Source organism: Rhamphochromis longiceps, linkage group LG1, assembly GCF_057381845.1.
Source record: "Rhamphochromis longiceps isolate RC_006_pf linkage group LG1, R_longiceps_female_GT1.1, whole genome shotgun sequence".
Taxonomy (NCBI): domain Eukaryota; kingdom Metazoa; phylum Chordata; class Actinopteri; order Cichliformes; family Cichlidae; genus Rhamphochromis; species Rhamphochromis longiceps.
The window spans coordinates 24,731,942-24,747,839 of NC_140557.1; the positions used below are offsets into that span (position 1 = coordinate 24,731,942).

A 15,898-nucleotide genomic window follows, 5' to 3' on the forward strand; every position below is an offset into this window, starting at 1 on the left:
TGGATGGACAGTCTCATTACCAGTTAAGACAGATGCTGCAAGGTGATTCGAATAATTGATTGTGATATTATGGCAATTATGGAATAATAGACAATTAAAAGCAGAATGAAAAAATTAACTGGATTATGTAGTGAGAGGAAAGTAGCAATATATTTTCTGTTACCCTTCCATCATTGTTTATTAATGACTCATTATGCTGCTAATATGTTAAAGCTATTAATCAGAATTAGTAATCGTTTCTCTTCTCAGTTCCTAGGGTGCTTATTTAACCTTGAAAAGTTAAATGCCTGGTTAAGGTGCCACTTTATCTTTAAATAGAATAGTTTTCATTGACTCAGATGAGATATTGTGGAGATATTTGGTTAATTAATTGTCACACTGTTGTTCTGAGGGGTATTTTTTCAATGTCATGGTGTCTCAGTTGCTCATCTCAATGACTATTTTTGCATTCTCTGCTCCATAGTTGGTTTCACTGCACAGGTCAAAGTCATCAGCTGTTGTCCTCTCACCTCTAAAGGCAGCAATGCGTTGCAGAGCGAGCACGATGATCTCTGTATTTATGTAGCGTGAACTGCACTCTGCTCTGAGCTTGCTGTAGTTGATGCTCAGCAGAGGATTTCTCACTGAAGATGCCTCCCACAAAGTTCACTGCAGTATTCTGCGAGGAGGCACACAGAAAGTCACTGCATATTTGTGTAAGGTGTTCGGTGCACAGATTAAAAATGTCCACCTACAATATTTGTGGACAGCCACAAATATAGACCCACTCTGGGTTAATAGTAAACCGTACTTAAAAAAAGAAAGCCGAGCAGAGGCGGAACATGTTATCTGTTAAGCCTGTCAAAATTTAGACTGCAGAATCACAGCACAGAAGAATCACTTGTATTGAATTATATATCAAATTGAATCAAACCGTTATCAGAATGTGAGATTGAATGATGCACTGAACCTTTGCTGAAATAATTGAAATCAAATAACTTCTGGTTTAAATTATGAAGTCACCTAAGATTTTTGCACATTGTTGTTTAGTTCATTCCAGACTGAATGACTTGTCTTCATCATAGTAGTTTTTAAATCCCGAAGATTACTTATTAATAAGAAATCACTAACAGCTTTCAGTGGTGGTTAAAACAATTCTATCTGACTATAGCTGACAAATTTTCCAAAGGGCATAATGTCAATAAAAATGCTATAAATTCATTCAAAATTTGATTTCAGTGGAGCTTTTCACCAAGAATGAGACTGTTTCACCAAATTTTACGGCACCTATATCAGAGGTGTTAAAACGCTAATATCAATCAATAGTTTAATTTACCTTTTTTTTAAGGAGCGTGGAAAGAATGTTGAAGACATGAAAAATGAATTTTTCATAGGATTTTATGCAGTCCTGTGAAAAACTAATCACACCCCATCATTCAGTACCTTGTAGATCCACCTTTAGCACCAATAACTAAAAGTAATCATTTTCTGTGTGACTCTATCAGTCTTTCACATCAATGTGGAGGAGGGTAGGTCCACTTTTCACTTCAACATTTATGCACAGCTCTCTTGGGTTTCCACCGCAGCACTTCAGTCAGGTTAACGTTTGACTGGGCCATTGCACCGCCTTGATTCACTATTCAGTTCTCTTCTATTTCAGTCATTCTGTTGTAGTTTTGCTGCTGTGCTTGGGATCATTGTCCTGTTACATCACCCAGTTTGGGCTAAACTTTAGCTGTCAGACAGATTCACATTTGACTCTAGAGTACTTGGGCGTACAAAGGAGTTCATGGTCAAATGACCTCAAGGTGCCCAGGTTCTGTTGCTGCAAAACAAGCCCAAATCATCACTTCTCCACCCCCGTGCTTGACAATTGGCATCAGTAGTTTGTGCTGATATGTCGTGATTGGCCAAAATGCACCAGTGTGCATTACTGCCAAACATCCCCACTTTGGTCTCATCTGTTAAAAGGATATTTTTCCAGAAGTCTTGTGGTTTAATCAGATGCAACTTTGCAAACCTTGCAGCCCTTCCAAACAGAGCAAGCTTATTCTTTTGTGGGATTCTTTTTTATTGTAGTCTCATGAAATTTAGCCATTAACATGCTAACAAAGGCCTGTAGAGTCTAAGATGTATCTCTTCGGTTTCTTTGCGGTTTCTCTGAGCATTGCACAGTCTGAACTTGGCATGAATTTGCTTGGACATTCCCTCCTGGGATTGTGTTAACACAATGAAATGCTTCAAACCAGAGAAACTGCTAAAACGTCTGCTGCTATAGAGGTGCTCACATTAGCTACTTACCCTGTGAATTCTTATGGAAGCAGTAAGGGTGCTCTTAGTTTTGCACAGGACTGCACAGAGTCCTGTGCAAAGCTTTGCAAAGCTTCGAATTACTGTACATTAGAAGTCCTGTCTGTTCCATGCTCTTTTCTCTGGCAGTCGATTTTTGATTTTACGCCATACCGCAGATGTCTTACTGTTGATCCGCCTGAAACAAGAAACAGACAAAAAAACAAAGATTTAGCTCTGTTACTGCCTTCATCATAATGATTTCTTTTTGTAAGGCAAAAACAACAGGTCACACAAAGTTCTCACATGCTGAATCCATGCATGTTGTGTCCTGATTCAGAAGATTCTCTCTCTCTTACTTCGCTGTTTCTCCTTTTTCCTCCAGTGGATTCTCTTCAGTTTTCATCCTCCTTTGCTCTGGGAATAAGACTGACTTCTATTTATATGCTCAGATGCTGGGGAGATGCAACCCCATGGGATTTCTTTACAGCTTTTCCTGCTCACTTGCTCTCTCTCTCCCTCTCCCTCTTCTTCCCCCATGTCCTTTCTTTATTTCTTTGAGCATTTGAAGTTGAGGGTTAACCTATTTTTGCATGTTGCCAATAAACCAACTAGAGCTTATAGAGTAAGCTCAATCGTCAATTATCGTTTGCCTTGTGACTTGTGATTAAACTGTAATGACCATAATTGTTCTCTTTGAGTCACTCATCCATAGCAGAAGGTGTCTGAGCAGCAGACTGATTTGTGCCGAACCTAAAATAACTTCTTCCATAAGTGCGCAGAAGGTTTCTAGAGATTTAGAGAAAAAAAAAAAAATTAAAAATCGAGCTCAAGTTCTCTCACACAGTAAAGGCATAAATTTATACAGTACAGTATGCTGCAAACAGAAATCCCTTCTAGTAACACGATGCTCACAAAGTTTTATCCCCTAAGTGGGTTATGCATATAGTAAAGATCTGCTCAATTACACTAAAGCCAACTGAAAAACATCTTTCTCAATTGCAACCTCGACATTTACGCAGACAACTCTCGTTTAAATGCATTTTTACAGTCACACATTTACCTGATTAAAATGTCACAGAAAAGATTCCACAAGCTGGCAGGTGATTTTTTTGTGTGGACCCCCATTTCTTTAGTTTTATGATAGTTTTAGCTTTATGGCGTCTTTATAACAAGATTATATTATAACAACATTATATTTTAAAAATTTCTGACATGGATATATTTTGGAGTATCTGTATCACAGAAGAATACAGTCATCTGAAGTTACAGTCTCACACAGAAATACATTTTTAAACCACTTTGAGTCTGAAGATGTGTGCATGTTGCATATTTGTCACCCAGAGTGTGCATTTTTGCAGGAGTCAGCATCAAACACCATGTTTCATGTGTGCACCATTTTTCTTTTTGCAAAAATAAATACAAGTGGTTGAGCCGCTGGACTGTGAAGCGTTGTGTCTGGGCTGAGCTCCTGCTAGAACGTTTTGGCTTCTTAACAAGATGTAAGAGTTGCCTCTGCACCCCAATGCATCCGACTCGCTATAGGGACATGTCACCTTTTTGTGAAGTGCCGCATCCAGTCTGTGGACTTCGGTATAGAATAGGTTATCTGCTTCTCTGAGCATGAGGACAATTTATGACATCAATCTGCTCCTGAATTTGTATTCCAACAATGATCTCTCAAACAGCACGCACAGCAACAGGGGGGACTGGATCTGTTAGTTTGCCAAATCATATTGTGTTGAAGCAGAGGCTTTATGAATAATTGATGGTAAATATTTGACTCTCTGCTAGGTGATTTTATGATGTCCTCAGCAGCCTTGTGTAAAATATTCCCCCAAAACTCAGCAATAATGACAAACATGATAAACAGTTGGTGTAGGTCTAGTGATTTCTGTGACAAAAATGTCTCTCTGAGACTGAACATTACACAGTAGCTGGACAATAAAAATGTTTCAAAATCAATGTTTTTTCCCTGTCTTACTTTTATCTTGGGTATTCCTGTGATGCCGAATGCATTTCTCTGCCCTACTTGTGATATTTCACAACAGCTATTTTACCTGAGATTGTCTACTACAAACTACATAAGTTCAGCTTCAGATGTTTATTTAGCTTTTCATTTGCAATTGCAGCCGTATAACTGGTTCTTTGATGCTTACATCTTTTCTCTGATGACTGAAGACACTTGTGAAATCCCTTTTGCAGTACCGACTCTAAATTCAGTGAATATACTTCAGAGTTCACCACAGAGGCTAGAGCAGGAAATGGCCTGGATCACTTGTTTCCTCAGTCTACTGGGCTTCTTGGCCAGGCGACTCTCGGTCCCCCAGATGTGCTAGAAACATATTGTTTATTGTGTTTTTTTGCTTGCTTATGCTTCCCAAAGTGTTAATGTGTTTACAGGTTCACCCTTTTGATAAAGACACTTTTCAATAAGCCAACCAATTGGAAGAAAGTCAGTCAAATAAGTCAAGTATTTTTTGTTGATTGTAGAAACACGGTGATGGATACAGACACTTCTTATCAAGAAATGCCAGTCATGTAAAAATACATCATTTTCAAGCTTTGAAGCGCTGTTGTTCTCACAGCTTTCTTATCACAGCTGACTCAAAACCCTGCACTCTTTCACTTTACCCTCAGGTCCTGCTCTGGTGGGTGTAGTCAGGAAGGACTGGGCCTCTCAAAACAGCATCGCCCTCTCCTGGTCAGAAGTGGAAAAGCCACCCTCAGACATAGTGGATTATGAAGTGAAATATTATGAGAAGGTAAACCCTTTTTGTCATATTGAATGACGTTCTTCTTCTTCTCTCAGACTATGTTTATGTACAATGTGTAATTCTCTTTGTGGCAAAAGCGTTTTTTATTGCCGTTGCTCTAGAATGCACCACAGTGAATAATTGAGAAAGCCAAACATAAGTGTAGAGCATCCATAATGTGTCATTATCCCTGCTTTGTTCACCATCTGCTCTGATAGTTAATAGGACAGAAATGATGTCTTCTGTTAAGACATTGCTGTGATAATGGGTTTATGCAAAAACACGTTTATCTCTTGTGCCATAATGTGGCTTTGTTTATCATGTTTGGCAATCTGTTTCTGCTTTTCTAGGAGCAAGAGCAGCTGAGCTACTCATCAACACGGACCAAAGCCCCCAGTGTTGTGGTGACAGGCCTCAGACCCTCGACTGTTTATGTTTTCCATGTGCGCGCTCGCACTGCTGCTGGCTACACAGCATACAGCCCCAACTTTGAGTTTACAACAGCAGCTGAGGGTATGATTGCAAGGGATGGGGCACTTGGGAGTTGTGGTTTGTATGTGCTAGGGAGGAACGGCACTGATAATCAGGCAGATTTGTTGTTCCAGATGGATTTGGAGTATGTTTTAAAACAATGCACAAGAGAGAAAGGGAGTTGGAAAGCCACAGATGTTGAGCCATCACTGTCGATTACCAACTCTATATAATCCTTGGAGACGTTTTATGATCATTCTTTGCTACGAGTCACTGAAACTCATCAGGGCTTATTGAGGCGTGAGCCATTTATTTAAGTGCTTATAAGCTTCCATAAGTTCCCAGTTCTGATGGTCTGCTTAAGCATGTATGGCACCCTTTAGATGATGAATGTGTACATATTCACTTGAATATTCTCACATTTCACTATAAGAGTGAATTTGATATAAGTCTGTTGACATTATATAGTGCAACTCATAAGTCGCACAGTTCACGTATACTTTAATTTTACAATAACTGTTGGAGAAATGTAAGAAAAGTTATCCACAAGTAAATGTTTAATATATGTGAAATGAAACATTTACATGTCAGTAAAGGAAATGTCCCTGTCTCCTGCTACTTCTTATTATTAACCAAATATATATCACCAAGCTGATACTGACAATGGATGCAAGACGAACACCGGAAAAAAAAAGGATGTTATTTTGCAGTGCAAGAGAAATTTTGTTTAAAGGCAGATGTGATTAAACAGTTTTTTGTTTCCTGTGCAGTCCTGTGAAAAAATAAGTACTCGTCATGATTCAGTAGCTTGTAGAACCACCTATAGCACCAGTAACTTGAACTAATTGTTTTCTGTGTGATTTTATCAGTCTCTCATATTGTGCACACTCTTCTTTGCAATGTTGTTTTAGTTCATTGAGGTTTGCAAGCATTCATTTTTGCACAGCTCTGTTAAGGCCCCAGATTTGCTGATGTGCTTGAGATCATTGCCCTGTTGCAAGAATGTGATGTTATACAGAGGAATTTGTTTGATGACTGCTAGACGGCCAGGTTATGTGGCTTTGCAACTAGCGCAAATCTTCACCCCTCCACCACCATGCCATGGTCTGTTGGATTGTCTTCAAACATGATGCTGTGCATTATGGCCAAACATCTCCACCCTGGTCTTGTCTGTCAAAAGGACTTTGTTCCAGAAGCCTTGTAGTATGTTTGGATGCAGCTTTGCAAACCTATTAGGGAGAAGAAACTTTTTCTTGTCATCCCTTTCAAACATGATACACTTGTTCAGTCTTTTTCTGATTGTAATGTCCTAAACTTTAACATCTAACATGACAACTGAGACCTGTAGCATCTGAGATGTAGTCCTTAGGATTTCACAATTCCTTTGACATTGCGCACTCTGACCTTGGGCTGACTGTCTGGGATGTTCACTCTTTGGAAGATTGTGACATTATGTTAACTCACCTGAATGCTCCAAACCTGCAAAATGCCTAAACTTCTCCTTTTATGGAGGTGACTACTCCTCCTGGTGACCCCTAGTTAAAGTGCATTTTCTTAGCAGCATCTGACAGCTGCTTACCCTCTTAAATCCTACGAAAGAGTGTACTTAGTTTTTTCACAGGACCGCACTGAGTACTGGAAAGTGCATTTAAGACATTCATGGAGAAATAAATATCAATGACTGTCACTCACATGCAATTGATAAAAAAATAATAATAATAATTTCAATGTACAGCTGAATTTTCCATCTAATATGATGAATTCCTTGCAATCCAGCCGCATCATGCACATCTCACTCTTTTAGATTAAGATTATAATAACCTAGTCAGAACAAATCAAATGTCAAAACAGAAGCCAATCAATTCAAATCGCAACAATAACTTTAAATAGGCTTTTCATTTCAGGAGAGACAACTAATCTTTTACAGAGGAAACTTACAAAATGCCTGGATCGTTTCTTTTCATTGGGTATAAACATGGATACTGTTTTAAATTAGTAACAGAGAAACCACAGTCGGTCTTTTCAGTACATTTTGTGTCGCAAAGCAGTTTGTCCTTCCTCTGGTATCAAGTCTGGGAGGGAGAGTTCTTAATATTCAGATGAATGATCTTTCTGCCGTTTTCACCGTCACTTTGTTCTCACTTTCCTCAGATCCTGATATTGCTGATCAGGGTCAAGTTCTGGTGGTTGTCACAGCATCTGTAGGAGGTTTTTCCCTTTTGGTCATCCTTACCCTCTTCCTTTTAATCACTGGACGGTAAGACATCCCCTGTTTTTTTGTGTGCACACGCACACAGAAACACACACACACACACACCTTTTTCTCTCATAATCTCCAGAGTGAGGCCACAACCAGAAGTCTGTTAATGGACTCCTTTTTTGCCACCAAGCAGACACCCTTATTTTACAAATGGCTGAACCAATTTTCTGCCTAATTACTCAGCATGTAATGCATGTACCAGCAGTTTTCTTCATTCCATTAACCTCCCCAGGTTGGCTCACAAAGTTGTCTTCAGTCTGCCTCTGGTTCACAGCGTTTTTACCATTAGTGGCACTTATTAATAAACAATGAAAAATGGCCAGAAAGTGTGGATACTCTGTCTGGATTCTGACTTAATTGTGATACAAACCGAATGATAATCTTTGATTACACAATTTGCAAACATTACATTAAGCTGAACATATCTAAACTCCAGTCTACAAAAAAGCTGAAAAAAGGATGACATCACTATCTATGTTAAAATGACTCTGTATGGGAAATGAGCCACCAACATTGTTACTTTGTTTACTTTTATCTTTGTTTGCACCTGAAATGTAGTTAAGGTATATACAGTAAATACAGTGTTTCTTTTTTGCCAAGAATCCAGACTGGCTTGTAATTTTTTAAAGTGCTGGTGAGCAATAGTTCTCCAGACATCCTGAAAGTCTCTTATCTCTTTGGACACTCGCTGCTTTTTTACTCATTTTCAATTCATTCCTTGTACCTGAGCATTTCCAGAGTAATGTTTGGAAATTATTGTTGTTTCAAATTGACACTATAGGTGCATCTAATAATAGTAGGTTTAATGGTCAGAGGGTCATAGGTCAAGTTCTCTGCAGATCTTGTGAATGCAATAACTCAAGAACAAGATGATGTAATATTTTCAAATTGATGCTATAGGTCAGGGGTGGGGAACTCCAGGCCTCGAGGGCCGTTGTCCTGCAGGTTTTAGATGTGTCCGTGATCCAACAAAGCTGATTCAAATGCCTACATTACCTCCTCAACATGTCTTGAAGTTCGACAGAGGGCTGGTAATGAACTGATCAGGTGTGTTGACCCAGGATGTTACTTGCATCCAGCCCTTGAGACCTGGAGTTCCCCAGCCCTGCTATAGGTGTATTTATTAGGAGCTTGAGGGATAGGCCACTTAACACTGACCTATGAGTCATTCAAGGAAAAAGTCACCTGACTCAAGAGATGAACCATGGTTGTCTACATATAACAGAAAACTTAGCAAAGAACCAATCTTAGATTTTTTCTTAACTACTTTTGTTATTCTGTCACAAAAACTCATTATTTGTTCTCATTTTTACCCTTCAGCTGTAAAACACTGATGCATCATTGTCATCACCCGACTGGGCAGGCTGGTGGGTGAGAAGAAGGAAACAGGTTTTTTAAATTCATACCATGGGTCCATCTACTAAAAGTCTCAGACAAGTTTGAATTTCAGTGACCTCAAGACCAAGGTCAGAGGTCAACTTTTCTGAAAATTTTCTGAATGCAATAACTCAAGAGGAAGATAAACTAGGATTTTTATACTTAGACAACATGTACATTGACTAGGAGGCCAAGAGGTCAGCAGTGGCGGCTGCCAGTATCTTTTTATTTTATTGAATCTTTGAAGAATGTCAACGTTAACACAGTTTGAAAGGCATAACAATGTATTTTTGCAAAGACTGTTAGTTGAAAACTTGGCATTTCCTGGCACTTCCTCAAAACCCTTTAATAGAAAACTACAGCAGGTCAATAATATCTGAAAGTCCTTAAGAAATATGAAAAATAAAATCCGGCACAGACCTGACACGTGACCATAGAGATGCATCTGGCCCTTCGGTTGATCCATCTACTGTTAACTGAAGCCTCAGCAGAAATCCAGTAAAAGCATACCCGGATTTAAAAAAAAACACACACACACAGAATGAAACATTATCAATCATGGATTTACCTTTCCAGAGTCCAGACCTCAACAGTACTGAACATTTTGAACAGAACAAAAGACAGCCAGCATCCAAAGTAGAGCTTTCAATGTCCTTCCAGATGCCCAAAGAGCTACTCCTGAAGACGACGTAAAGAAATTACAAGAAAGTTCAGGCTGTGTTGAAGAATAAAGGTGGTCATACCAAATATTCATTTTCAAGCTTTTTAGAATCATAAAATCTAAGATTTCTTATTATAGACTGTATTCCTATATATTTGTCAGTAAACTCATCCACCTATTCCCCATTTTTCTGGACAATTTGCAGAACTGTAACTGGCAATAAAAATTTTGCAGAGGTAACCAGGTGTCTGCTTTAAACCTGTTATACTGTTCTGCAGAGATGATTTTCATATATAGTTGCAGCTTTTTTATGTGTGAGGTGTGAACAATACCAATCCAGAAGAGTCGCAGTGTGTGAATTCATTATCTCATTGTCTTTGAACCAGGTGTACCTGCACCCAAATATCAATAAAGTATTATCTTGTGTAAGTGACTTGTAAAGTGTGTAAATAAAGTGCAACATTTCAGAAAAATGCAATCCTATGATGACATTTTTAAAGAGCAGTCTTCTTCTTGGGTAGTTTTTGCAAAGAGGATCTAAATTGTTCTTTTTGCTTAATACAAGTGCTTGATTGTCAATTGAGTCCGAATCTGTGGAGCCTTGAAAGTTTGAACATGTGGGGATCTGAATACTAAAACGGAAGAAAAGAAGAAGAAAAAAAGATCTAAATCAAGGAAAGAGCAAAAATTGCTCTTAAAACGAGTGATAGAAAAGAACATAATGGCATAATGTCGGTTTTCAAATAGAATTTTTTTGTAAACCAAAAGGCAGATTATGTGGGATCACAGAGAGAAGCCAAATGGCAAAAAAGAAAAAATAGTCATGCTTCATGTTGATAATGAAAACTAATTTACCTTCATTTAGCATTTTCATTCAGATCTTTAACTGTTGTGTTAATGTGTCTTACATGTGCAGGTGTCAGGGGTACATCAAAGCTCGGATGAAATCTGAGGAGAAGAGGAGGACACGCTTTCACAGTGGACACGGTGGGTGTCTGTGTGTGTCTGTATTTAATGTGGGATTTCACACAGGTAAGATGAGTGCGACAACATTTGTTGTAATTCCCAGGACTTTAGTTTTGCAAGAAGTTATACAAAGCGTGGTCACTGTTTGCCTTAGAGCAACAATTCTTATGCATTATGCATTTTTTATATTGTCATGAGCAGAATTTATGGACTCTCTTATTTTCTGTTGAATGAAACTCAGTTATTACAGTTCAATTCTTTGTAATTCCTGTTATGGCTCAAAAACAAAATAAGACCAAAAGGATGCATTTAAAGACACTGGTTCATTACAGTCCATCCACGTGCTGGTAGATAGGGTGGATTGATTTGGATTTGGAGCTTGTTCAAACCTACATTAGGCGAATGTTAGTGTGCAATGAAAAAAGATCAAAGCCAAATAGCCTTTTAAAAGAACTGATTAAGGCAAAAAAATGAAAACTGCAAGTAATCTTAAAAAGCAATGTTATTTTTAAATTTATATTCAGGTAAGAGTCAGGTATCCAGCCAATATAGGGCAAATATTAGGTTAACTGTACTTATTAAAAGAAGTTTTTTACAGTTAAAATGTCCTGCACCAATAACTACAAATTCAGGTATACACATATGTGGACTTTAAAATATATTTTTAAAACTCTAATGTCAGTCAGTAATCCAGAAAGCAGAAGATTAACCTGCAGCGCCAATGTTCCTTGTTTTTGTCGTTTTAATACTTTGAGTAAACACACACATTGCATCGTCTTACAAAATACAAAAAGAAATCCCTCTGTCTCGCTCACCATTGAGCATGCTATTGGTGAGATTTTGACTCTTAAAAATCCATTTCAAGTCCCCTCTCACTATGTTTGGGCTTTTGTCACACAGATTGGGCCTATTTTCTGTGCTAAATCACTCACAGTTTGCCAGAAACCCACTATTGGTTTTTTGACAAAACTTGCTGTTCCAGTTAATAATTACAGTGGTGCTACAATTACAGATAAAAACAGGGTTATAGATTGCCCCATAGGGAGGACGTATTATTGTGCCCTGTGTTTTACTTAGGCAATTCAGTGAGAGCTCTTGTAGGATCCGATTTGAGGCCTGCAGGGAAACAAGTTTGGCTCTCGACACAAATCTAACAATTTTACCTGTGTGTGTTTGATTGGGGCTTTTTTTTATTGATCGAGAAGAGCATTAAAGACTGTGAGGAAAATATTGTAACATGCTGACATACCATTTTCTTGTCCTTTGGACACAAGGCCCATCTCTAAGTGTGCACTGCTACTGTTTGTGTGCAGGTAACTAATCTGGTTCTTCTCTATAGTGCAGCAGGTAAATGAAATTACAGGGAAATTGTTTACAGGTGATATGAGAACTAAAATTGGTACATATACTCTTTTATGATCACTTACTTACTGTGATTAATACTGCGTGTTTGTTCTGAATCCTCTGAAGCATCCATCTAGGTTTGCATGTTAATGTTAAAAATGCATTTATGGATGGAGCTCATGCCGTACTTTGAGTGTTAGGTGAGAGTAATAAAGCACTCTAATAATTGCAGTCAGTTTACCATAGACTAAACTGGGAAAGGATAAAACACTAATGAACTTACGACAGTCAGATTAGTTACAGGACTTACTCAGTACAACACCGCTGTGGTGCCGCCAGTCACCTCACAGCATGAGGGTTCCAGGCCGGAACCAGTCCAAGGACATGCTTGTCAGGTTATCGGGTGATTCTAAAGTGTCTGCTGGTGTGGCGGTACATGATTATCTCTCTGTGTTAGCCGGTGAAAAAATAAGCCGTTAAAAACGTTGATGACAGAGTGCGCCAGTGTGAGAGAGCTGAGCCAAGGGTAAAGAAGCCTTCATGCACTGAATTCATAAAATTCACTCATTGGCACCAGATGAATGTTAAATATCTGAATCTAGTTGTATGTATGAGTAAAAGGGTGTTATGACATGCATAGGTTCTTTCTCTTCAGCACCCTCTGCTGGTCATAGTGGAAATACTCACCAGCTTTTATTTTGGTGGGGTTTTTCTGTGTTCCTGTGGGTAGAGGAAACAGGAAGCTGGTCGCTTGTTAGCCTGCAGAATATGTTGTTGCTCTTTAAAACGTTTCTGCCTTGGAGAGTTATTGCTTGTGAGTATTAATGTACAACATGTTTACAAGTTTATTTGGTGCATTTCTATTACATAGATTTGTTTAGAAACCAGTTATTTCATGTGCTATGTTTATCTTTGAGGAAGCTAAACTCGCTAAGTTGTATTGTGATCAATACTGAGTCGCTGTTGATTACACATACTATATAACAGTATAGTTCATATCCTAGAAGTGTGTGTAAAGAGGAAAAGACATCTTGTGACATTTACTTTGTGTTTGTTTTTAGTTTTACGGGAAGAAAAGGATGTCAATCATTGAACTACTGACGAAGTAAAAAGCCTTAAACTTACTTCCGCCTCCAATGTTCATTGAAACCGTTAGCTGTCTGTCAAGTTGGGCAAAGGGACGCACAATAAGGACAGAACAGTAAAAAAGCAGCTTCTCAGCAGGCAGAGATAATCAAAAACAGCAACTTCGTCTGCCAGCACGTCTCATCTCTACTACTGCTTACGCTTGCCACACAGCAGCATTGTGGGATGGAGGACACACAAGTCACAAAAGAAATAACGCAGCTGTCGGCTCTAGAGACCAGGTCAGTGGCCTCTATAGCATCGAGTGGATCATCAGCCAGTCGAGCCGCTGCTGCAGCTCGTGCTAAACTGGAGGCAGCTCGCGCACGAGCTGATTATGCCAAAATAGAGTCAGAAATGATGATTGAAAAGGCTCGCATAGAAGCCAAATTGAACACTTTACAGTATGAAAAGGAGGTAGCAGCAGCTATGGCTGAAGCCAGCATCCTTGAGGTTGCAGCAGAGGAGTCTGTCAAAACTGAAAGGAAACCAGCCCTTGAAGAGACTGCTGAAAGGACACGGCAGTATGTGGAGCAGCATCTACAGCCAACCGAGAGTGCTAAACCAGAGGAAGAGCATAGAGAGTCAACTGTTCATGAGCTGAAGCCCACGATTCAACCCAGGCAAAGCTTTGGTACTCCATATGTTGAATCTCACTTGTTCAAAATGAGAAACAAAGCCATTCCAACATCAGGGCTATCTCAGGAACCAAAGTCTGGTATTTATCCCCACTCAACACCGCACCCACCAGAGAGCACAAGGGAAAGGTCGCCTGATCGAGTCACACCTCAACTCCTACCAGATGGCAGTGCTCAGGTGGGTGATATAGCAAGGTACTTGGCACGGAGGGATCTTATTAATGCTGGTCTCACAAAGTTTGATGACTGCCCTGAAAATTACTGGGCGTGGAAATCCTCCTTTCTGAATGCAATCAGTGGACTAAAACTCAGCCCCAGTGAAGAGTTGGACCTCCTTATTAAGTGGCTAGGGCACGACTCAGCACGGCATGTGAAAAGAATAAAGACGGTGCATGTCTGTCGTCCTGAAGTTGGACTGGACAAAGCCTGGGAGCGCTTGGAGGAATGTTTTGGCTCTCCAGAGATAATTGAAAAAACACTGTTCGACAGGCTTACAAACTTCCCAAAGGTCAGTAGCAAAGATCCTGTTAAGCTGAGAGAGCTTAGTGACCTGCTGCAAGAGGTTGAGGCAGCAAAATCAGAGGGTTATCTCCCAGGGCTAAGCTATCTTGACACTGCACGTGGTGTCGCTCCAATTGTGGACAAGTTACCACACAATATCCAGGAAAAGTGGCTCTCTCAGGGTTTTAGGTATAAAGTTGACCATAGTGTCATTTTTCCGCCATTTTCCTTTCTCTGTGACTTTGTCTGCAGAGAGGCACAAGCCCGCAATGATCCAGGCTTCAGGCTCTTAGCATCTACAACAGACCACTTTAGATCAGATACTACAGTGAGGAAGACCTATAAGGGTTTGGTCTCTGCTCACAAGACGGAAATATCACAGGGGAAAGCTGGCCAAGACAGCGTGAGAGAGCAAACCTGTGATGTGGAAAGGCAGTGCCCTATTCATAAAAAGCCACATCCCCTCAAGCGCTGCAGAGGGTTTCGCAATAAACCCATTGAGGAGCGTAAGACCTTCCTCAAGGACAATGGTATCTGTTTTAGATGCTGTTCTTCCACTAGTCACATGGCCAAGAACTGTAACACAACAATCAAGTGTACAGAATGTGAAAGCAGGAATCATATCTCTGCCCTTCATCCAGGACCACCTCCTGCAACTCTCTTTGGTCATGGCGGGGAGGGCACAGAAGAGACAACTCAGCCTGCTATAACATCGACTTGTACCGAAGTATGTGGAGAAGCTCAGAGAGGAAGATCCTGTTCTAAGATCTGCTTGGTAAAGGTTTTCCCAAAAGCGCAGCCAGAGCGAGTGACAAAGGCTTATGTCGTGCTCGATGATCAGAGTAATCGGTCACTTGCCAGGTCAGAGTTTTTTGATGTTTATGGCATAGAGGGGTCAGAGTCTCCATTCACACTTCGTACATGTGCGGGAACAACAGAAATGATGGGTAGAAGAGCTACAGGCTTTGTAGTGGAGTCACTAGACGGCGCCACATCAGTCGCGCTGCCGACAATAATTGAATGTAATAACATTCCGAGTAACAGAGCTGAGATACCTACCCCTGAGGTGGCAGCAGAACATGCTCATCTAAGGCCAATAGCCCATCTCATCCCACCACTCGATCACAAAGCTGAGATCCTCCTTTTACTTGGACGTGACCTACTTAGTGTCCACAAAGCGAGGCAGCATAGAAACGGTCCTCACAATGCCCCATATGCACAGAAACTGGACCTGGGATGGGTCATCATTGGTGACGTCTGTTTAGGTGATGCTCATAAGCCTGCAGCTGTGGATGCCTATCACACTAATGTGCTTGAGAACAATCGCCCATCCTATTTCAGACCATGTCCAAATATGGTTCATATCAAAGAGAATTATGGGTCCAAGTCTGAGCGTAAAGCCTTCCCTACCACCAAAACACCTATAGTTAAGGCATGCACTCTTGGAAGCACCATCTTTGATACATCCGAGGACGATAACAAAATCGGCCTTTCTATTGAAGACAAACTGTTCCTAGAGGTCATGAAGAGA

The 15,898-nt window shown here is 40.0% G+C and overlaps 1 protein-coding gene across 1 annotated transcript in view; it reads left to right on the forward strand.

The window, feature by feature from the left end:
* Nucleotides 1-15,898, forward strand: part of LOC146678781 (ephrin type-A receptor 6-like) — a 52,641-nt gene that overhangs the window by 26,562 nt on the left and 10,181 nt on the right. The window contains exons 8-11 of the mRNA XM_085413388.1: nt 4,909-5,033; nt 5,375-5,537; nt 7,647-7,752; nt 10,710-10,780. Coding sequence (XP_085269514.1) covers nt 4,909-5,033; nt 5,375-5,537; nt 7,647-7,752; nt 10,710-10,780 — 465 coding nt within the window. The remainder of the gene's footprint in view (nt 1-4,908; nt 5,034-5,374; nt 5,538-7,646; nt 7,753-10,709; nt 10,781-15,898) is intronic.